General features: G+C 43.3%; 1 protein-coding gene and 2 long non-coding RNA genes across 9 annotated transcripts in view; 1 reads left to right on the top strand and 2 right to left on the bottom strand.

Moving 5' to 3' along the window:
• The window catches only part of LOC127527484 (uncharacterized), a 183,252-nt gene extending 181,113 nt beyond the window's left edge, over window positions 1–2,139 (top strand). Inside the window, exon 3 of the long non-coding RNA XR_007934789.1 lies at window positions 2,121–2,139. This is a non-coding gene — a long non-coding RNA (uncharacterized LOC127527484). The remainder of the gene's footprint in view (window positions 1–2,120) is intronic.
• LOC114641399 (butyrophilin subfamily 1 member A1-like) overlaps window positions 1–17,319 on the bottom strand; it is a 228,293-nt gene that overhangs the window by 210,067 nt on the left and 907 nt on the right. For 3 of the 7 annotated variants that reach the window (XM_051926431.1, XM_051926430.1, XM_051926434.1), the window contains exons 2-10: window positions 15,740–15,811; window positions 14,765–15,097; window positions 12,244–12,525; window positions 10,994–11,098; window positions 10,859–10,885; window positions 5,849–5,887; window positions 4,546–4,572; window positions 4,426–4,452; window positions 1,879–2,452 (exon numbers count right to left, since the gene is read on the bottom strand). In XM_051926431.1, coding sequence (XP_051782391.1) covers window positions 1,911–2,452; window positions 4,426–4,452; window positions 4,546–4,572; window positions 5,849–5,887; window positions 10,859–10,885; window positions 10,994–11,098; window positions 12,244–12,525; window positions 14,765–15,097; window positions 15,740–15,809 — 1,452 coding nt within the window. In that variant the 5' untranslated portion in view covers window positions 15,810–15,811 and the 3' untranslated portion in view covers window positions 1,879–1,910. Of the gene's footprint in view, window positions 1–1,453; window positions 2,453–4,425; window positions 4,453–4,545; window positions 4,573–5,848; window positions 5,888–10,858; window positions 10,886–10,993; window positions 11,099–12,243; window positions 12,526–14,764; window positions 15,098–15,739; window positions 15,812–17,319 lie in introns of all 7 variants that reach the window. The other 4 variants (XM_051926429.1, XM_051926432.1, XM_051926435.1 and 1 more) reach the window with 3 other exon arrangements.
• On the bottom strand, window positions 504–1,426 carry LOC127527486 (uncharacterized). Its single transcript, XR_007934794.1, has 2 exons — window positions 986–1,426; window positions 504–758 (listed from the first exon to the last, which is right to left on the bottom strand). It is a non-coding gene; the product is annotated as an uncharacterized LOC127527486 (long non-coding RNA).

Here is a 17,319-nt window from a genome sequence, read left to right as displayed (position 1 = left end):
GAGAGCAGTGACTGTGATTAGTGAGAGGAAGAGCATGAAGATCACGCTGATGACACGAGTTTATCTACAACTGCAAAGTCACTCAGCGAATCTTCATCAGTGACGTCAACTTTCATGCTGCAGGCCAACGTGTATTTGTAGAGGCTTCTGTTCAACAAATGTAACTTTATTATTATTATTATTATTATTATTATTATTATTATTATTATTATTATTATCATTATTATTATTAAAGTCCCCAAGTGGCCCAGTGCTTCACAGCTCCTAACATCAATTCCCAGCATGCTCGGTGTCTCTGTTCTCCTGGTGTCACATGACTTTTCTCCCAGTTCTCCCAGTCGCACATCCCCTGGTAACTGGTAACACCAGACAAACACACTTGCAGCTCTGTGCCTGACTCTATTTGAGTTCATTTATAAATTACAGACAAAGTGACATTTCTGAGTCTCACATTCGCCTTCACACTCAAATGCACAATAAATAAACTGATTCAGACGAGGACAGGATTAATGAATTTGGGTCCATTTTTAATTATTTTAATTACACTTCGTGACCACAAGAGGGTGCCATTCACACTCAATTCTGTATTCTGTTGTCATTTTTAATTGCACTGATTTCTGTGAAGTCGTCCATTTTTTAATTCTGTTTCTTCAGTTCTTTTGTCACATCTAGCACTCTGTTCATGTATTAAACTTATTATTGTGTTTTCTGTAACACACTCCGACTCCAGCACTGCAGCAGACCACCTGTGTGTGTCACTGAAATAAGTCCATGACAGACACTTTAATCCAAAGGGACTTACAAATCTTGGCTGCCCTGTAAACTTACCTCATAAAATGGCCTCTGCTAAGTTGAATGATTCGAGTTCAGCTCTTCATCAGGTCTTCTCATTCACTCCTATAATGACAACATGACTCTCATAATTTAAATAATCCCAGTGGGTGACAAGGAGCAGATAATGTGGACCCCCAGTCAGGTCACTCACATCTCTGACCACCGAGTCTGCCGGAGTTTCAGGACTGTGAGGTGGACCCTCAGAGAAGTTCACGAGAAGCCATTTTATCACAGAGGACACCTCACTGATTTTGATGATTTCTTTTTGTAATTCCTGCCTTTCTTTATTTTCATTTCTGTTTTATTTCATTTCATCACAAACTCATCTCAGTGTTGATGAACTTCTCACAGACTTACAGTGTTGTGTATTTCACTCCACGTTTAACAATAGAAGTATATAACGCTAGATAGGAATTCATGTTTGTCTGACTGGTGGTCTCGTAGTAGCACACTGACTGGTGGTCCGGCCTTCAGCTCTGGTGTCGTAGGTTGGTTCTTATCCGTGTTGCCCCCTCTACATTTGCTCAGACCCCTGAGACCCTGAACTAGATAAGCGAGTTACAAAATGGACGGTAGTCTCGATATTCAGGGTCTCGGATTTCTTCTACTCATCTCACACTCTTCATGTCCTCTCAGTCTTTTAATGTCACAAAGTGGGCACCTCAGGGTCATCAGGACTGACCACCAGCAAGTGATGTCACACAAAGACTGAAGAAAACCAATCCAGTGCTGTGGAGAACACAACCATCTTTGTTGAATTCCTCTTTGAATGTCAAATTAAAGACGCACACTCAGGATTTCTGTTCATTCTCAGACCCTCAGATCAAATTATAAAGATTCACATTTGATTACGGAGCCGACGCTTTGATCCGACGCCATTTAAAAATCCCAAGTGTTCAGTCCTGATGTCTCATTAAACACAGAAATCCTGAAAATGAAAATCAGACGAGCAGCAAACAGCAGGACACCTCAGGGAGGCTTTGAGTTCGGTGGTCTGATGTTAAAGAAAGTCTCCATCGGCTTTGTGCTGCTCTGACCTGACACAGAGATGGACAGACGACATTAATACTGAGGGGTCAGTGTGTGCGCAGGGGGCAGATGACCAGAGGGGCCGCGTTTTTACCACCGTCATTAAGACAAGGACTGAAGTACGGATAGAGGGGCTCAGTGAAGGAGTCTGTGAAGGTGTACAGGTGAGAGCGGGACTGGGCATTGTAAAAGGAGACCTGACCTTCATCATAGTCCAGAAAGACCCCCACTGTCTGGGGCTTCACTCTCAGTGGGAGGGGGAGAGGACGGCCAATGAGAGCCTTGTACTCGTTCTCATTCCTCAGGCACACAGTCCAGTATCCTCTTCTTGGGCTCACTGTAATGTCCCCCTTCCTGTTGATCGACTCTCTGGCGACTCCTAAATCCCACTTAGTCTTCCCCCCGACCTCCACCTCCCAGTAGTGTCTCCCTGACGTGAATCCTTCTCTGGCCAGGACATTAACCCAGCGGTCAAACCTCTTTGGATTGTCCGTCACTCTCTGTCGTGTGTCTGTCAGTCTCACTTCTTTCCCGTCTTCAGACACAATGAGCCGTGGATGTGCAGTCTCAGGGTCAAAAGTGACATCAGCTGAGGAGAAGAAAGAAGAAAAGAGGAAGACGTCAGGAAATCAGGGGACTTGAGGAAGACAACAACACATTTACACTCCTTGAAGGACCTGAACATTAAAAAGACAAAGACGTCAAACAGCTCGTGTTCAGTTCTCACCTTTGAGTTTTTATTTTTACAAACCAAAGCCCACCAAGCCCCTCATGTGTGTCTTTGTGCCACTGCTCGGCCCCCCTGTGACCTCTGACCTCCTCCACTCGCCTGTCTGCCATTTTTTCTTCATTTAACCCTAAAGAGCCTGATCACCATGCTGTGAACTCAACAGCACAAGAACGACGACATTTTAATAAAAGACGAATCACACAGCGAGGATTTGTTAAAGACACAAACAAGAAGACCACCAGTGAGGCCTGGCACTCGTTCACAGACTCACCAGCAGCTCTCAGACTTGTCGTCACTAACCTGAGGGTCTCATGTCCCCCCTGGCCTGTTGTCCTCCTGTTCCTGTCATTCCTGTCCACTTTGATTCATTTTGTGCTGCTCTGCTCTGCTCTGTCGGTCATTCTGTCACTTTTCTCGTCCTTACACTGCATTTGTGGCATTTTATTTAGCAGACCCCCATTTTATGTTTCTCAGTTCCTTATCAGAAGTGACAACTGGGGGCACTGAATTTATGACCCTGAATCTAACAACACAAGATGGCTGCCTGTCAGTGATGAGAATGAAGTCAAATACACAAGTGTCACAAATCATCAGTCAGCAGGGACACCATGTGACCGGTCAGTACAGGTGAGGGGGGCTTTAATAAGGAGAGGGGGGCCGAGAGGACATACAAGGTGACAACAAAGGACAGAAGAGCAGGACAAAACACAAAGTGGCACTAAAGAGGGGACAGCACTGGACACTGAGGGGTCTGAGAATGGACAGCGGGCCCTGTGAGGACTCAGCAGCACTCAGTTTACTTTAAAAAGTGCAAACGTTGTGAGTGAGAACCTCAAGTGTGTCCTCAGTGTTGTCATCTCACAAATACTTCAACATCGACATGCTGGAAATGTAGCAAATTCATGGTGGGCCTGAGAAAGGGTCTGCACTGAAACACAAGAGGGTCCTAAGTGACAGAAGAGACATCATGGAGTCTTTAAGTAGCAGGATTAGTGACAATGACACGCAGTGCTAATCGATACGAGACCACTGAACCAAAATGACCTTCTGAGAATAAAGTCTACAAGAGAAACGAGTGTCCTTTGTACCGAGGAAGACATCTGAGGAGTTCTGTCTGCACGAGGAGGGTCCGGTCTTTAGTTCTGTCTTTACTGACTTGTCTGATGTTCTTGGAACACAAAATAAAGTAATGTCCACCTGCCAAGGAGAATCCAACTATTAATGACAGAGGATTGTTTAGGGAACTTCATAGGAATAAGATAACTAGCGATATTCAAAGAGACCACCAGGGGGCAGTAGAGGCTGAGGTCTTCCTGTTCCTTAACTAGCAGCTCATCTGCCTTTAAACACACAGAACAAGCAGCCATCCATTGTCATAACCTGCTTATCCAGGGCAGAGTCGAGGGGCACAGCAGGCATCAGGGCAAGGCAGGAACAACCCATGGACGGGACGCCAGTCCATCAGCGGGCAAACACTCAGACACACATCAGGGCTAACTGAGGGTCACCGGACCACCTAACCTGCATGTCTTTGGAGCACACGGAGGAGACCCACACAGTCACAGGCACAACATGCAAACTCCACACAAGGAGCCCCCAGGATGTGAACCCCAGTGTCCTTACTGTGAAATAGCAGCGCTACCACTGTGTCACCATGTCACCCACACAGAGGGACCTCATCCATTAACTCAGACCTGGGGGACAGTCACAGAGCTCACAAGGTGCTGCTTCTCATGGTCATGAAGGTGACACATTTAACATGAAGACACAAAGACTAAGACACAGAAAATGAGAATTTCATCCTAAGGTCACGACTGGCTTATCAACCGTACCTGCTGAGCTGCATATTCTCCTCCATTCTGTAAAATAATAAATAAATAAATAAACTTAATGAGTCCAATAAAGAGTGAGACTTGAGAGACCCCCAGAGACCCCCAGTTCAAATATCGTACCTGCATTTGTGACGCGTTGTGACTTTTCTGCAGAAGAAGAGAGCTGCGTTACTGAGTGGATAATCAGGTGGGTCAACTTAAAACATCATCTCTTCAGTTCTCACTCACAACTTTCATTTACTTTCATTTTCCTCTTCTGACGTCTTAAAATATCTTTACATTTCAAATGTCCTTTCATAAAGACCCCTTATAATAGACAGCAGAACAATGGACATGACAATAGCTGGAGTGCCAAGCACAGAATGAAAATGGATTTGCAGAATTAACAGCCTACTGGCCTTTGGCTTTGAATCTGCGTGACGTCTGATGAAGAAGGAACAGAATTATTGATGTGTGTTAGGAGTGGAGGTCCTAGCAGTGAGACTTCTGACCGTGTTCTGGTGACCACAGAAATGAACGCTGCAGGTGTCAATCAGTGTGACTGCAATACAATAAGACACGTGCCAGAAGACCCTCGTCTTCACCAGTTTGTCTCCTACTTATGGCCTTGCTATTTGTCTTCTTCATTGTCAGTTCAAATGGCTCCTCAGTGCCAACTGTCTGAGTGTCGGTGACCAGAAACAAACTGCTGTGTGAACTGAGAAATCAGAGTGACAGTGGAGGACTGAACCTCTATCAGGTGACATGTGATGCCCACTTCATGGGGTCCTGTTCACTCTTAGGGGTTTACAGTTAAAACCACCAATGTGGTGAATCCAAATGTGGGGACAGAAATCCAAATGTTTAATAATCAGACTGAGTGGAACAGACGGAGCTTTAGAATAAAAACAACAGCAAACAAAGTATAAGGAGGACTCTTGTGTTGTGTCCAGTACTACTGAGGTAGGGTCTGAGCCCCAGGACCCTCAAACTGCATTAATCTGATAGATGGACCAACGATAAGAAGAGTGGACTAAAATAAAAGAAGAAGATGAGAAGAAAACACAAGGTGGCACCTTACTGAGTGGGCGTAAATAAGATAGGAGAGGACAGCACAGTGTGCACCTCAGGGTGAGAGGAGGACAGTGTGTGTGTGTGTAAGCTAAGAACATTCAAACAGTTATTATCAAATACTGATTCACTCTCAGACATGGAATCAAATACAAATCATATTCATAATAATATTATCAGGAAAGCATCCTTAGACTGTGTGCGCTCTCTTGATAAAACCTCGGCTTGAATGTGTCATTCTTAGCACCAGTTTTTCATGTCCTTATCGTTTCCCTTGGATTGCCTTTCTAAACTTTCGCACTACATTTAAATCTTTCACAGTTTTTATTTTGTTCTTTAATACAAAGTGAAAGAAGTCTTTTTTTTTTTTTACCAATTTCCTTGTGCAGGAACCAAATAGGAAGGAATCCAACTGTGGACAAAAAGAGAAGAACAAAATGAACATCAGAGAGGTGTGAAAAAACCAGGGGGCAAGTGGGAACACAATACAGTCCCAGGTTCAAACAAAGGATGATTTATTACCCACAATACCTCAGTATAATCACAAAAGTTCCCGTTATCTCTCCACAATCACTTCTCTCCTTTCACCACACAGACCTCCTCCAGTTGAGTGTTCCTCATCTTCCTTATAGCTCTGACCCGCCTGGACAAGAGAGTGCAGCCCCATTTATTGAGGACCCGGGAATACTTCCAGTGCCAGGGCTGTCACTTGTTGGAAGTACTTCCAGGTCATACAGATATCCAATATAACGGGCAGTGCATCTCCCTGCAGCGCCCTCTTGCGGCATCCATGGACCCTAGCAGGGCTGTGCTGCTGGATTACAACTCCCAGCATCCCGTGCTCGTTCCCAAATGTGTAATAAACACCCCTCAGAGACAGTTCTTCCCTGTCCTCTTTTATCCCAACCAGTAAAGGTGTTAAGCATATGCCCAGTTGGGACGCCTGTCAGTTTGTATGGGGCTTCAAGCCTGGGTAAGAAATCGATCCCTTTGGCTGTGATATCCATCCATCCATTAAGGAAGCCTTGACTGGGTGAAATATTTTGGCCGGGAATGCCTATCTGTTCACTCGGGGCCTCCAGTCTGAGTAAGGGATCTTCCCAACTCCTTGCTGGAATGCCTGTCCATCCTGTGTGCCACCTACAGTGGAAACGTGGGACTGATAACACCAGTCTTTCCATTTGTGTCTTGACCTGCCAACAGGAATGCCTCAGATGAATATTTATATACAGTGCATCCGGAAAGTATTCCCAGCGCTTCATCACTTTTTCCACATTTTGTTATGTTACAGCCTTATTCCAAAATGGATTAAATTCATTTTTTTCCTCAGAATTCTACACACAACACCCCATAATGACAACATGAAAAAAGTTTACTTGAGATTTTTGCAAATTTATTAAAAATAAAAAAACTGAGAAAGCACATGTACATAAGTATTCACAGCCTTTGACATGAAGCTCGGAATTGAGCTGAGGTGCATCCTGTTTCCCCTGATCATCCTTGAGATGTTTCTGCAGCTTCATTGGAGTCCACCTGTGGTAAATTCAGTTGACTGGACATGATTTGGAAAGGCACACACCTGTCTATAGAAGGTCCCACAGTTGACAGTTCATGTCAGAGCACAAACCAAGTATGAAGTCAAAGGAATTGTCTGTAGACCTCCGAGACAAGATTGTCTCGAGGCACAAATCTGGGGAAGGTTACAGAAAAATTTCTGCTGCTTTGAAGGTCCCAATGAGCACAGTGGCTTCCATCATCCGTAAGTGGAAGAAGTTCAAAACCACCAGGACTCTTCCTAGAGCTGGCCGGCCATCTAAACTGAGCGATCAGGGGAGAAGGGCCTTAGTCAGGGAGGTGACCAAGAACCCAATGGTTACTCTGTCAGAGCTCCAGAGGTCCTCAGTGGAGAGAGGAGAACCTTCCAGAAGGACAACCATCTCTGCAGCAATCCACCAATCAGGACTGTATGGTAGAGTTGCCAGACGGAAGCCACTCCTTAGTAAAAGGCACATGGCAGCCCGCCTGGAGTTTGACAGAAGGCACCTGAAGGACTCTCAGACCATGAGAAAGAAAATTCTCTGGTCTGATGAGACAAAGCTTGAACTCTTTGGTGTGAATGCCAGATGTCACGTTTGGAGGAAACCAGGCACCGCTCATCACCAGGCCAATACCATCCCTACAGTGAAGCATGGTGGTGGCATCATCATGCTGTGGGGATGTTTTTCATCGGCAGGGACTGGGAGACTAATCAGGATAAAGGGAAAGATGACTGCAGCAATGTACAGAGACATCCTGGATGAAAACCTGCTCCAGAGTGCTCTTGACCTCAGACTGGGGCGACGGTTCATCTTTCAGCAGGACAACGACCCTAAGCACACAGCCAAGATATCAAAGGAGTGGCTTCAGGACAACTCTGTGAATGTCCTTGAGTGGCCCAGCCAGAGCCCAGACTTGAAACTGATTGAACATCTCTGGAGAGATCTTAAAATGGCTGTGCACCGACGCTTCCCATCCAACCTGATGGAGCTTGAGAGGTGCTGCAAAGAGGAATGGGCCAAACTGGCCAAGGATAGGTGTGCCAAGCTTGTGGCATCATATTCAACAAGACTTGAGGCTGGAATTGCTGCCAAAGGTGCATCGACAAAGTATTGAGCAAAGGCTGTGAATACTTATGGACATGTGCTTTCTCAGTTTGTTTATTTTTAATAAATTTGCAAAAACCTCAAGTAAACTTTTTTCACGTTGTCATTATGGGGTGTTGTGTGTAGAATTCTGAGGAAAAAAATGAATTTAATCCATTTTGGAATAAGGCTGTAACATAACAAAATGTGGAAAAAGTGATGCGCTGGGAATACTTTCCGGATGCACTGTATGTATCTACAGTAAATGTCATAAAGCATGGAGCAGCATTACAGTTGTTATGAAGGCTGATCCTTTGCCCAGCAGGGAGGCTGTAATGAAAGGATGTGCAAACTGGCCAGGATGGCTTTCGGTTCTTGTCTGGATGCGGTGGAGATTTAAGAGATGGACTGGATGAAATATTATATCAAGGACAATATGGCCTCCAGTACAAGAGATGACAGTGTTCCTCTGGCTCATTCCCTGTTTTAACACCCACATGGTTTCCTAGGACTTGTAATTCGGAAGGTCAACCCTCACCGGGTTTATGTGTGCCACCATAGGCCACTTCCAGAGAAGAACCTGCCTGTTTTATGCAACTTCTATATGGCCCATAAGTTTTTCCAGAATGCAATGTCATAACACCAGAAGTACTCCTGGATCCAACATAAACAAACATTTCCCTTCACTCAGAGAGTCAGAGTCAGGAGAAAGAGGACGACCCTCACTAAGGAGAAGCAGCAGGAGACGACACAGTGCTTATTTGGTGTATTGTTGGAGGTAAGTGTTTTGAGGTGTTGTCATGTAATAAAACAACGTGATCTTCTCCTGGGTTGGTGTCTACGGAGGTTGTATCTGGTGTTCAGAGCTCTGGGGCATAAAATATACAGCAATATGTCTGCTTCTGAGTTTGACAAGTGACATTTTCACAAGTAAAGACTTTTCTGGTGACAAACTTTGCACTTTTCTTAGTCTACATGAAGATCACACCATAATCACACCACACATTATAAATATGTTACTGTTATGGGAAATTATGGTTATTATGTGTATCATTGTTATGCAGATGACACTCAAATCCATTTTAGAGTAAAACCTTCATGTACTTCCACCTCTACTCTCCTCACCACTTTTCTCCATGAAACAATGTTATAGCTGCAAAACAATCTGCATCAATTAAATTGTTCCAACATTGAGACTCCTTTAATAAATCTTCCTTCCACTGTACAAAAAAATAATTCATTTTAGTTTATCTGTTGATAGAATTCTGGTATCACCTACCACTAATGTCTGTTACCTTGGAGTTATTTCTGACAGTGAGTTCACATTTGAGGCACACATTAAAAACATTACCAAAATGTACTTCTTTCATCTGCACATTATTGTAAGACCCCAAAGACTTCTGTCACTAAGTGCATCTGAAAAGATTATTCACATCTTCATCTAAGGCCTTTCATTGTTTAGATTACTGTAATGTTCGTCTCTTTGATCTACCAGAAAATTCTCTTTGGAAGCTCCAGTTTGGGCAAAACTGTGCGGCTCAGACTCGTACATCACTGAACCTTCACATCACCCCTGTACTGGCATCACTGCACTGGCTCTCTGCTCATGAACACAAAGCCTAAAACACAATGCCGTCCATGGAACAGCCTCTCGTCACATCTGTCACCTCGTCAGACCCTCCGTTCCCTCACACTCTCTCCATTCTGCTGGCTCAATATTACAAATAAAATGTATTATTATTACTATTATTAAGTGAACATGGTGGCACAGAGGTTGGCACTGCTGCCCAGCCCAGTCAGTGTGTGGGTTGAGCCTGCATGCTTCTCCGATGTCAACATGTTTTTTTCCACTGTCCATTTTAAAGAAGAACAGTAAATATGTTAAGAGTATTAGTGTGTGTGTGTGTGTGTGTGTGTGTGTGCGTGTGTGTGTGTGTGTGTGTGTGTGTGCGTGTGTGTGTGTGTGTGTGAGTGAGTCCAGACACAAACTAGCACCCCAAAAATGGATTTCTACTGTCGTGTGTCTGCTCTCTGCTACCATAAATTGGAATCCGAAAACAGGTGAATAAATTAATTTTGTATTCAAAATCATAAAAGTAATTTTATAAACTATTTATTATTGATTGTTTTTGGTTTCCTTCCCTATTCACACATGAAGCACCAACACAAAGGAGACAAAGAAGACCTCATTGGCTCAATGCTGACCATTTTCAAATCGTCTCCTCTTCACATTCTGGCTGGTCGGCCTGATCTCCCGTCTGAGAATTTCCTGACCAATTCACGTTTATTCAGTCACACCAAGGCCTTCACTAATTGAACTGCTCAGATATGCATGGACTCTGAAGACCCCTGAGCTGACCCCTGAGACCTCAGCACAAGTCGAGCTCATCAGACCAGTCCTTGAGCAGAAGTGTCTCAAAGCTATGGCCCTGTGCTGACTCACGACTAGAGAGAAGACTAAATGTGTAATGGAGGAGCCATTTGTCACTCAGCGCACACGTGACGTTAGGTTTGTCAGCCCACAGAACTCAAACTCCAGTTCAGCTCCTGGTATGATGTCTCCTGTGGACAGTCTGCATGTCCTTCCATTGTCAGAGTGGATTTCCAATGTGGACTCCTACAGCCGCTAACTGTGAATTGTGTGATCAAAATACAAACTGACTGACACGTCTCAGGATTCACCGATGACAATAAAAGCCACAAAGGAACTGAAATCAAACTGAGACTAAATTAGAGAACAGCAAATTTAGAATTGTACTCACCTATTGAATCATATCTGGTGTTTGTTTCTATGGAAGACAATAAAGAATATAAAGATGAATTATTTATGAACAACTTGACAGTTTTTATCAGCAGTCAGTCTGTTCTAATGTCAATGTGAGATCTTCTGTCCTCACCTCTCATTCTTCTCCATTGAATGACCAGCAGAGGAGTCACCGCTAAGCAAAGAACCAACAAGACGCAGAAAACCACCAACCAGCCAGAGACCCCTGGAGAGAAACCTGCAAAATGAGGGGAAGACGTGTGAGTCTGTGAAACAGAAATGAGGTTCAGGTGAGGAAAACACAGAAGAATCCATCAAGTGGGACTCCTTTCATATCCAGTATCTCACCACCATTAATGTCCACTCAGTGTTATTCTCCACCAGTGTTTGTCTCTTAAATCTTTTACTCTACATGTTTACTTTTCATTTCTTTGAATCATGGGCACAGATTTAGGGGTCCATTCCTAGACTGAGTCACAGTTGAATTTTCTGTTGTACTGCTAGCCAGCTGTACCTGACACTGTAGATTTATTCATGCGTGTGTGTGGTGGTATCTGACTGTTCCATCTCTTATCCATATTTCATTTCCACTTATGGATCTTTTCCCTTTTCTTGTATATGGCACATCATTTAACACAAAATTGATTATTAAGTTGAATTTTGAAAGCACACATTTAAGAGGAGCCTCCTACAACCCCAAGACATGCCTATTGTGTTAAGTGTCCATTCTGAATTAGCCCTGTGTGTGTGTGAGTGGGCCCTGTGCCCAGTGCTGCTGGGGTCGGCTCCATCACCCACAACCCTGAACTGGATTAAGCCTGTTTGTCAATGTTATGGTTCATGTTTCTGAGAAGTAGAATGTGGAGTGACTCACTTAGGGTCACACAGGGAGTCAGAGCTCAGGATTGTGGGTCACAACTACAAAGCCATGACCAGAAGACTCTGTCCTGTCACTGTGTGTCACCCTCTCCATCACATTGTAACAGACCCTCGGGCAGCATGTCCCCAACCAGAGATAAATCAAAGGGGTCTGCACTGTTTACTTGTTCTACCATTTGTATAATAATAACATGATTTTATTATAAAACATGTTAGGTGAGTCACAATACTAAAAGGAAAATGGGTCTTATGACAGGAAAGACACTTTAGTGGTTGTTCTTCACCAGCATAATTCCAAATGCTCACCATAATTAAAATGTGTTTTACTACAGATTTTTTATCTGAAGTATTTTCCAAATTTCCACAAATTCATTAAATGGAAGCCTAGCTTTTTAGGTTGATCTACAAATTTGTAAATTTGTAAACTTTTCTGTCATAGTCTGTGTAAAAATGGAGCATTGACCAAATAACATGCTGCTAATACCACACTATTTGATGACGTACTGTAGATGTTGAGTTCAGATGGCCAGTCTGGCTTTGGTGCTTTACTTCTCACCAGACAGCTGAACACGTTGTACTCCTCCTTCACTGGGAGGACGCTGCTCACTCTCAGAAGACCCTCGGAGTCCCGCTCTGATTTTATTGTGGACTGTGACGTCACGTCTGCCCCATTCATGTCCCTCCAGGTGACTTCTGGTTGGGGGTTCCACTTCTCAGCACTGCACTCCAGTCGGGTCTTCTGGCCTTCAGTGGAGCTCATGGTAATGGAGGGCTGAGCACCTAAAACTAATGAAACACAAAAGAGTGGAAGATCAGTGAAGAGAAGAAGAAACACTTTAACATCAGCTAACATGGCATACGGTTATGAATGAACTGCTGAAATAAAATCATTTAATTACAATGAACACATTCTGTGTTTGGTGTGTAGGCATCAATGTTATTGTGTTTGACTTGTGTCAGATTATTTTGTTTATTGCTAATATTTAATTAAACTTGACCGAGTGTCAGTTTGAAATGTTTGGGGTGTTTGATAAAGAATGGGGCCAACTGAAGTTAGGGGTCAGATTTGGGGACTATGAGGACATCCCTTTGAATGTCTTCACACTCGTAAATAAAGAGACCAACTATTAAAATACGGAAATCCACACGGGACAGACCAGACCAGAAGAGTTTTTCAGCTCAACATTCCCACAAACATTAAGAGCAGCGTCTTTGATTTCTGGATTCCAGTTCTTTGGTATGCTGTCTGTGCTGGGAGGCAGGAGCTGCTCATTATTCTTAAGTGACCTGTAATCCCATCTGCTCTGCCACTTGATGTCCCACTTGTTCAAGCCTGCCAGATATTGTCCAGCATCACGTTTTAGCCAGGGTCTCAACACTGCTTTAGGTGGTGTTTAGTTATCTGTGATCTTTTGGCGATTCTTTAAATATTATAATTGTGTCCATTTGATTGTTTTTGTTCTTATGTATGTTATGTTTTGAACCTTTCGCTATTTATTATTTATGTGTTTTGTTTTACCATATTTAGTGTGGAATATGATCTGGACACAGACAGGCGGATACCGTAGGTACAAAACCCAACACACGTTTATTCATATTTACATAAAGTGAAGCACAGTACAGAACCCACTCTCACCCCCAAAGTCCAGGCCTCTCAATACTGCCTCCCTTCAGGTCCACCTCCACTCCTCTCATCCTGAGCTCTGTCCTTCTCCTCTCCCGACTCCAGCCATCGAATGGAGGGAGGTGGCCCCTTTTATATCCACCCAGATAACCACCTGCTCCAGGTTCCTCCCAAAGAGCGCCTGCCGACACTCACTGGTGTGGTGGAAGGGTCCCTGGTCTTCGTCCCCTCAGCACTTCCACCACACCCAGGACACTTTAGGCATCAGGGCACTCCCTGGTGGTGACCATGGGCCCCTATAGGGTTGAGCTTCCAAGCTCCTTTCCCGTGGTCCCCAAAGCCACCAGGGCAGTCACCCCCTTGTGGTCTGGAGAAGGCATAATCCCTCCTCTGGTCCTTCCGGGTGTCCTGGCTGGGTACCGCCCCCAGCCGCTCGCCATATTAGTTATACACCAGCGGTATGGTGGCTCAGGGGTAGCACTGCTGCCTTGCAGTTAGGAGACCCAGGTTCGCTTCCCGGGTCCTCCCTGCATGGTGTTTGCATGTTCTCCTCGTGTCTCTATGGGTTTCCTCCAAGTACTCTGGTTTCCTCCCACAGTCCAAAGACATGCAGGTTAGGTGCATTGGTGATTCTAAATTGTCCCTAATGTGTGCATGGTGTGTGTGTGTGTGCCCTGTGGTGTGCTGGCGCCCTGCCCAGGGTTTGTTTCCTGCCTTGTGCCCTGTGTTGGCTGGGATTGGCTCCAGCAGACCCCCGTGACCCTGTGGTTAGGATACAGCGAGTTGGAAAATGGATGGATGGACAAATAGTTATACACCCTATTTCCTTTATATAGTTTCATGGGCTGTAGAACTATCCCAAAATTATGTTTATTTGTATCACATATTAGGTTATTTATTCAAGGTTTACTTGTAGTTTTTGGTATTTTTGTATTTTATTCTGGTTTATCAACTTTTATTTTATTTCACTCTTTTGTATATCCTACTGTATATTTATCTTTATTTAGTGTTTTTTTTTCCAATATCATATATGCCCCATTTTTCTTTCTGTATTTCTGTGAAGAGCTTTGAGAATGAGGAATGTTCTACATAAATAAAATGTTTCATTATTATTATTAATATCCTCCTCATCTCATCATGGAACACAGTCACTCATATTGGCCGACTTTAACTTCACCACTTAACCCAATTCATACGTCTTTCTATTTTAGAGGAAAATCAAAAAAGTCAGAAAAAAGTCAAACTTGATGGGGCGGTGGAAGTGCAAACTCTACACTGACAGCAAGTGCTCATGGGAAATGAACATGGACTTCATTAGGCAGTAGCTCCAGCCACTGACTCACTGTGCCATCCCATAATACAAGTAGAAACCAAAACTGTAAATCCCAAATGCACACTGACCTTCAACAGTGAGTGAGACCTGAGTCTGTTCTTCTCTAAGTCCCGAGTACACATTACATCTGTAGAGATGATCATCAGAAACACGGACATTTCTGATTATTAGAGACACGTTGCCATTCTTGAGGTTGTCTATGCTCAGGGTTCTTCTTGTGTCACTTTGTTGCATTATTGTGTGATCAGCATATAACAGCTCTGGTGTCATGATGTCCGTTGTAAACCACCTCACTTCAAAGGCCTCAGCATTAAGAGCTGGTGAGAGGGAGGCTGGCAGGACCACATCTTCACCGACATAAGTGACGACGGGCTTAGAAGGACCGACAACGATGAAGCTGTCTGGAAAGGAAACCACAAGAGTGGAGTGAGGACCAGGATGTGATTTGTAAATTAGAAGAAATGACAAAAGTTAATGAAAATCATGTTAGCGTATGCATACAATAAATGCTGCCGTATCATCTACCATTAAATTCATAGCTGCTGTGGACTTCATTTTTTCCTTCTGACTTCTTGAAGAATAAATTGTCCTGAAATTGCTTTTCTACATTTAAACAACTATAAGCTATAAAAAGAAATACAATTTAACTCTCTTTTTTGATTTGACAAAACACAGAATAAATATGTTTCTACAGAAAGACAAAGATCTGTGAACAGTGCTAGGAGGATACTTTTTTTTTTTGTTCTTTATTTTGTCTTATAAAATTTCTCACATTACGAATTTGTTAGTTTTTGCATACCCCTTGGGGTCAGAGCGCAGGGTCAGCCATTGTACATCGAGTGCCCCTGGAGCAATTGAAGGTTAAGGGCCTTGCTCAAGGGCCCAGCAGAGTAGAATCTCCTTTGGCAGTGATGGGGATTAGAACCAGCAACCTTCTGGATACCAGCACAGATCCTAAGCCTCAGAGCCACCACTGAGTGAATAAATGCAACAAAATATTCATTACAATCAAAAATGAACAGAATATAACCAGCCATGCCTACCTGCCCAGGAGATATCTGTGTTGTGTAGAAACAATAAGATAAGAAGAGTCCATCGCATCTGAAGGTTCATGGCTGGAACACAAAGAAGAGCTCATTGTACCTGTGAAGTCAGCTCCTCTGACAGACTGGTGTGTAAAACAACTCACAGATCAAACTGCGTCATCTACACTTCACATGACAGGAGCAGAGACCACCATTTATATCATTTGCGTTTACGTGTTAATAACCCCGGGGCATTAACTGACATTCTTAGTTTGATTTACTGCCTACACACTTTGGTGGACATGAAGCTTCTCAACTCGACTCTCAGCTCTTTTATTTTATTATTTTCATCCTTTACCTCATTGATCTTTACGATAAGAAGACTCTCTCATCCCAGTGAACTCACTTATCTAGTTTGGTTTTAATCATTTCTACCACAATGGCACAGGAATGACACTCTGTCATCAAACTGGCAGACATCGGTGGTACAGCTGTGGTCTGTCACATCCACCTTTGCCTTATTGCAGCCCCCCAAAACACAACAGCATCAGACTGGTCCACCCAGTGGTCACCAATATGAATTGTGTTCTCTTTTCCTTTTGTTATCCTTATGAACTGGTGAGTCCTAGAAAGTTTGAGATTCACTTTAGAGAGATGACAAGGATATAAAAAAAGAAAACAAAGCCGTTATGAATGTAGGAGGACATTTCCTGAATGAAGAACTGAGGCCAGCAGAACCAAATAGGGATAAAAACAAAATGTGAGGTGAAATGAAAAACTGAAAAACAAATTGTGCTTAAACACTTGGAAATTTCCCCTTCCTACAGTATATTTATCAAAGGCATTTCTACAATCTATAGAAGTATCATTTTCAAGCTAGACACCAATTTTTTACAACAGAAGAACGGTGACATCCAGAGACATGTCACCAATAGTCAATGACAATGACACAAAACAGTTTTTCAAAATGGTATTGAAATCTTAACCAATCCAGACAGAAATAAAAGCTTTTAAAATGAGAGCCAGAAGGACTAAAATCAAGTAACAGTTCATTTACTGTAAAGATCTACGTTGGGTTGGTCACCATTTAATTGTTGAACAGTCACAGACATTTCATTTTCCCCAGAAGTGACAATCCTGAAACTGTTACTTGTTCTGACACATTACATAATTTAATAAGGCCTCTCACTTAAGGTCTCCTCATATCTGTCACACTCTGTGTGGTCTCTCCTTGATTTAGAGTTTCCAGAGCCCCAACTGCCTCTTCTTTAGTGAGGACACAACTCCTCTCTACACGGCTATTCTTATGATAAACTCAGACAGGCCTCCAACACTCGATATCAACAGCGTCAGATCACACAGCCACATCAGACTGGAAAAAATGGTGTTCCTTCTTAGTGGTTTCTATTTCTCATTTAACATTCACTTTTCAGCCAATCCAGTAGAATCTTTGGTCACAGAAATGAGACCAACAGTAAGCGAGCTCATATCTTTGTTGATCTAATGTCATTTTTTTTTCCTTTTACGCAGGATGTTAGCATATATGTGATGTACATATTTAATATGTTAACAGTGCAACTTGATACTGAACTAAAGTG

This window comes from Erpetoichthys calabaricus, chromosome 4 (genome assembly GCF_900747795.2).
Source record: "Erpetoichthys calabaricus chromosome 4, fErpCal1.3, whole genome shotgun sequence".
Lineage (NCBI taxonomy): Eukaryota > Metazoa > Chordata > Cladistia > Polypteriformes > Polypteridae > Erpetoichthys > Erpetoichthys calabaricus.
Note: the sequence above shows the minus strand (reverse complement) of the source record. Positions and strands in the feature narration are given on the sequence as shown.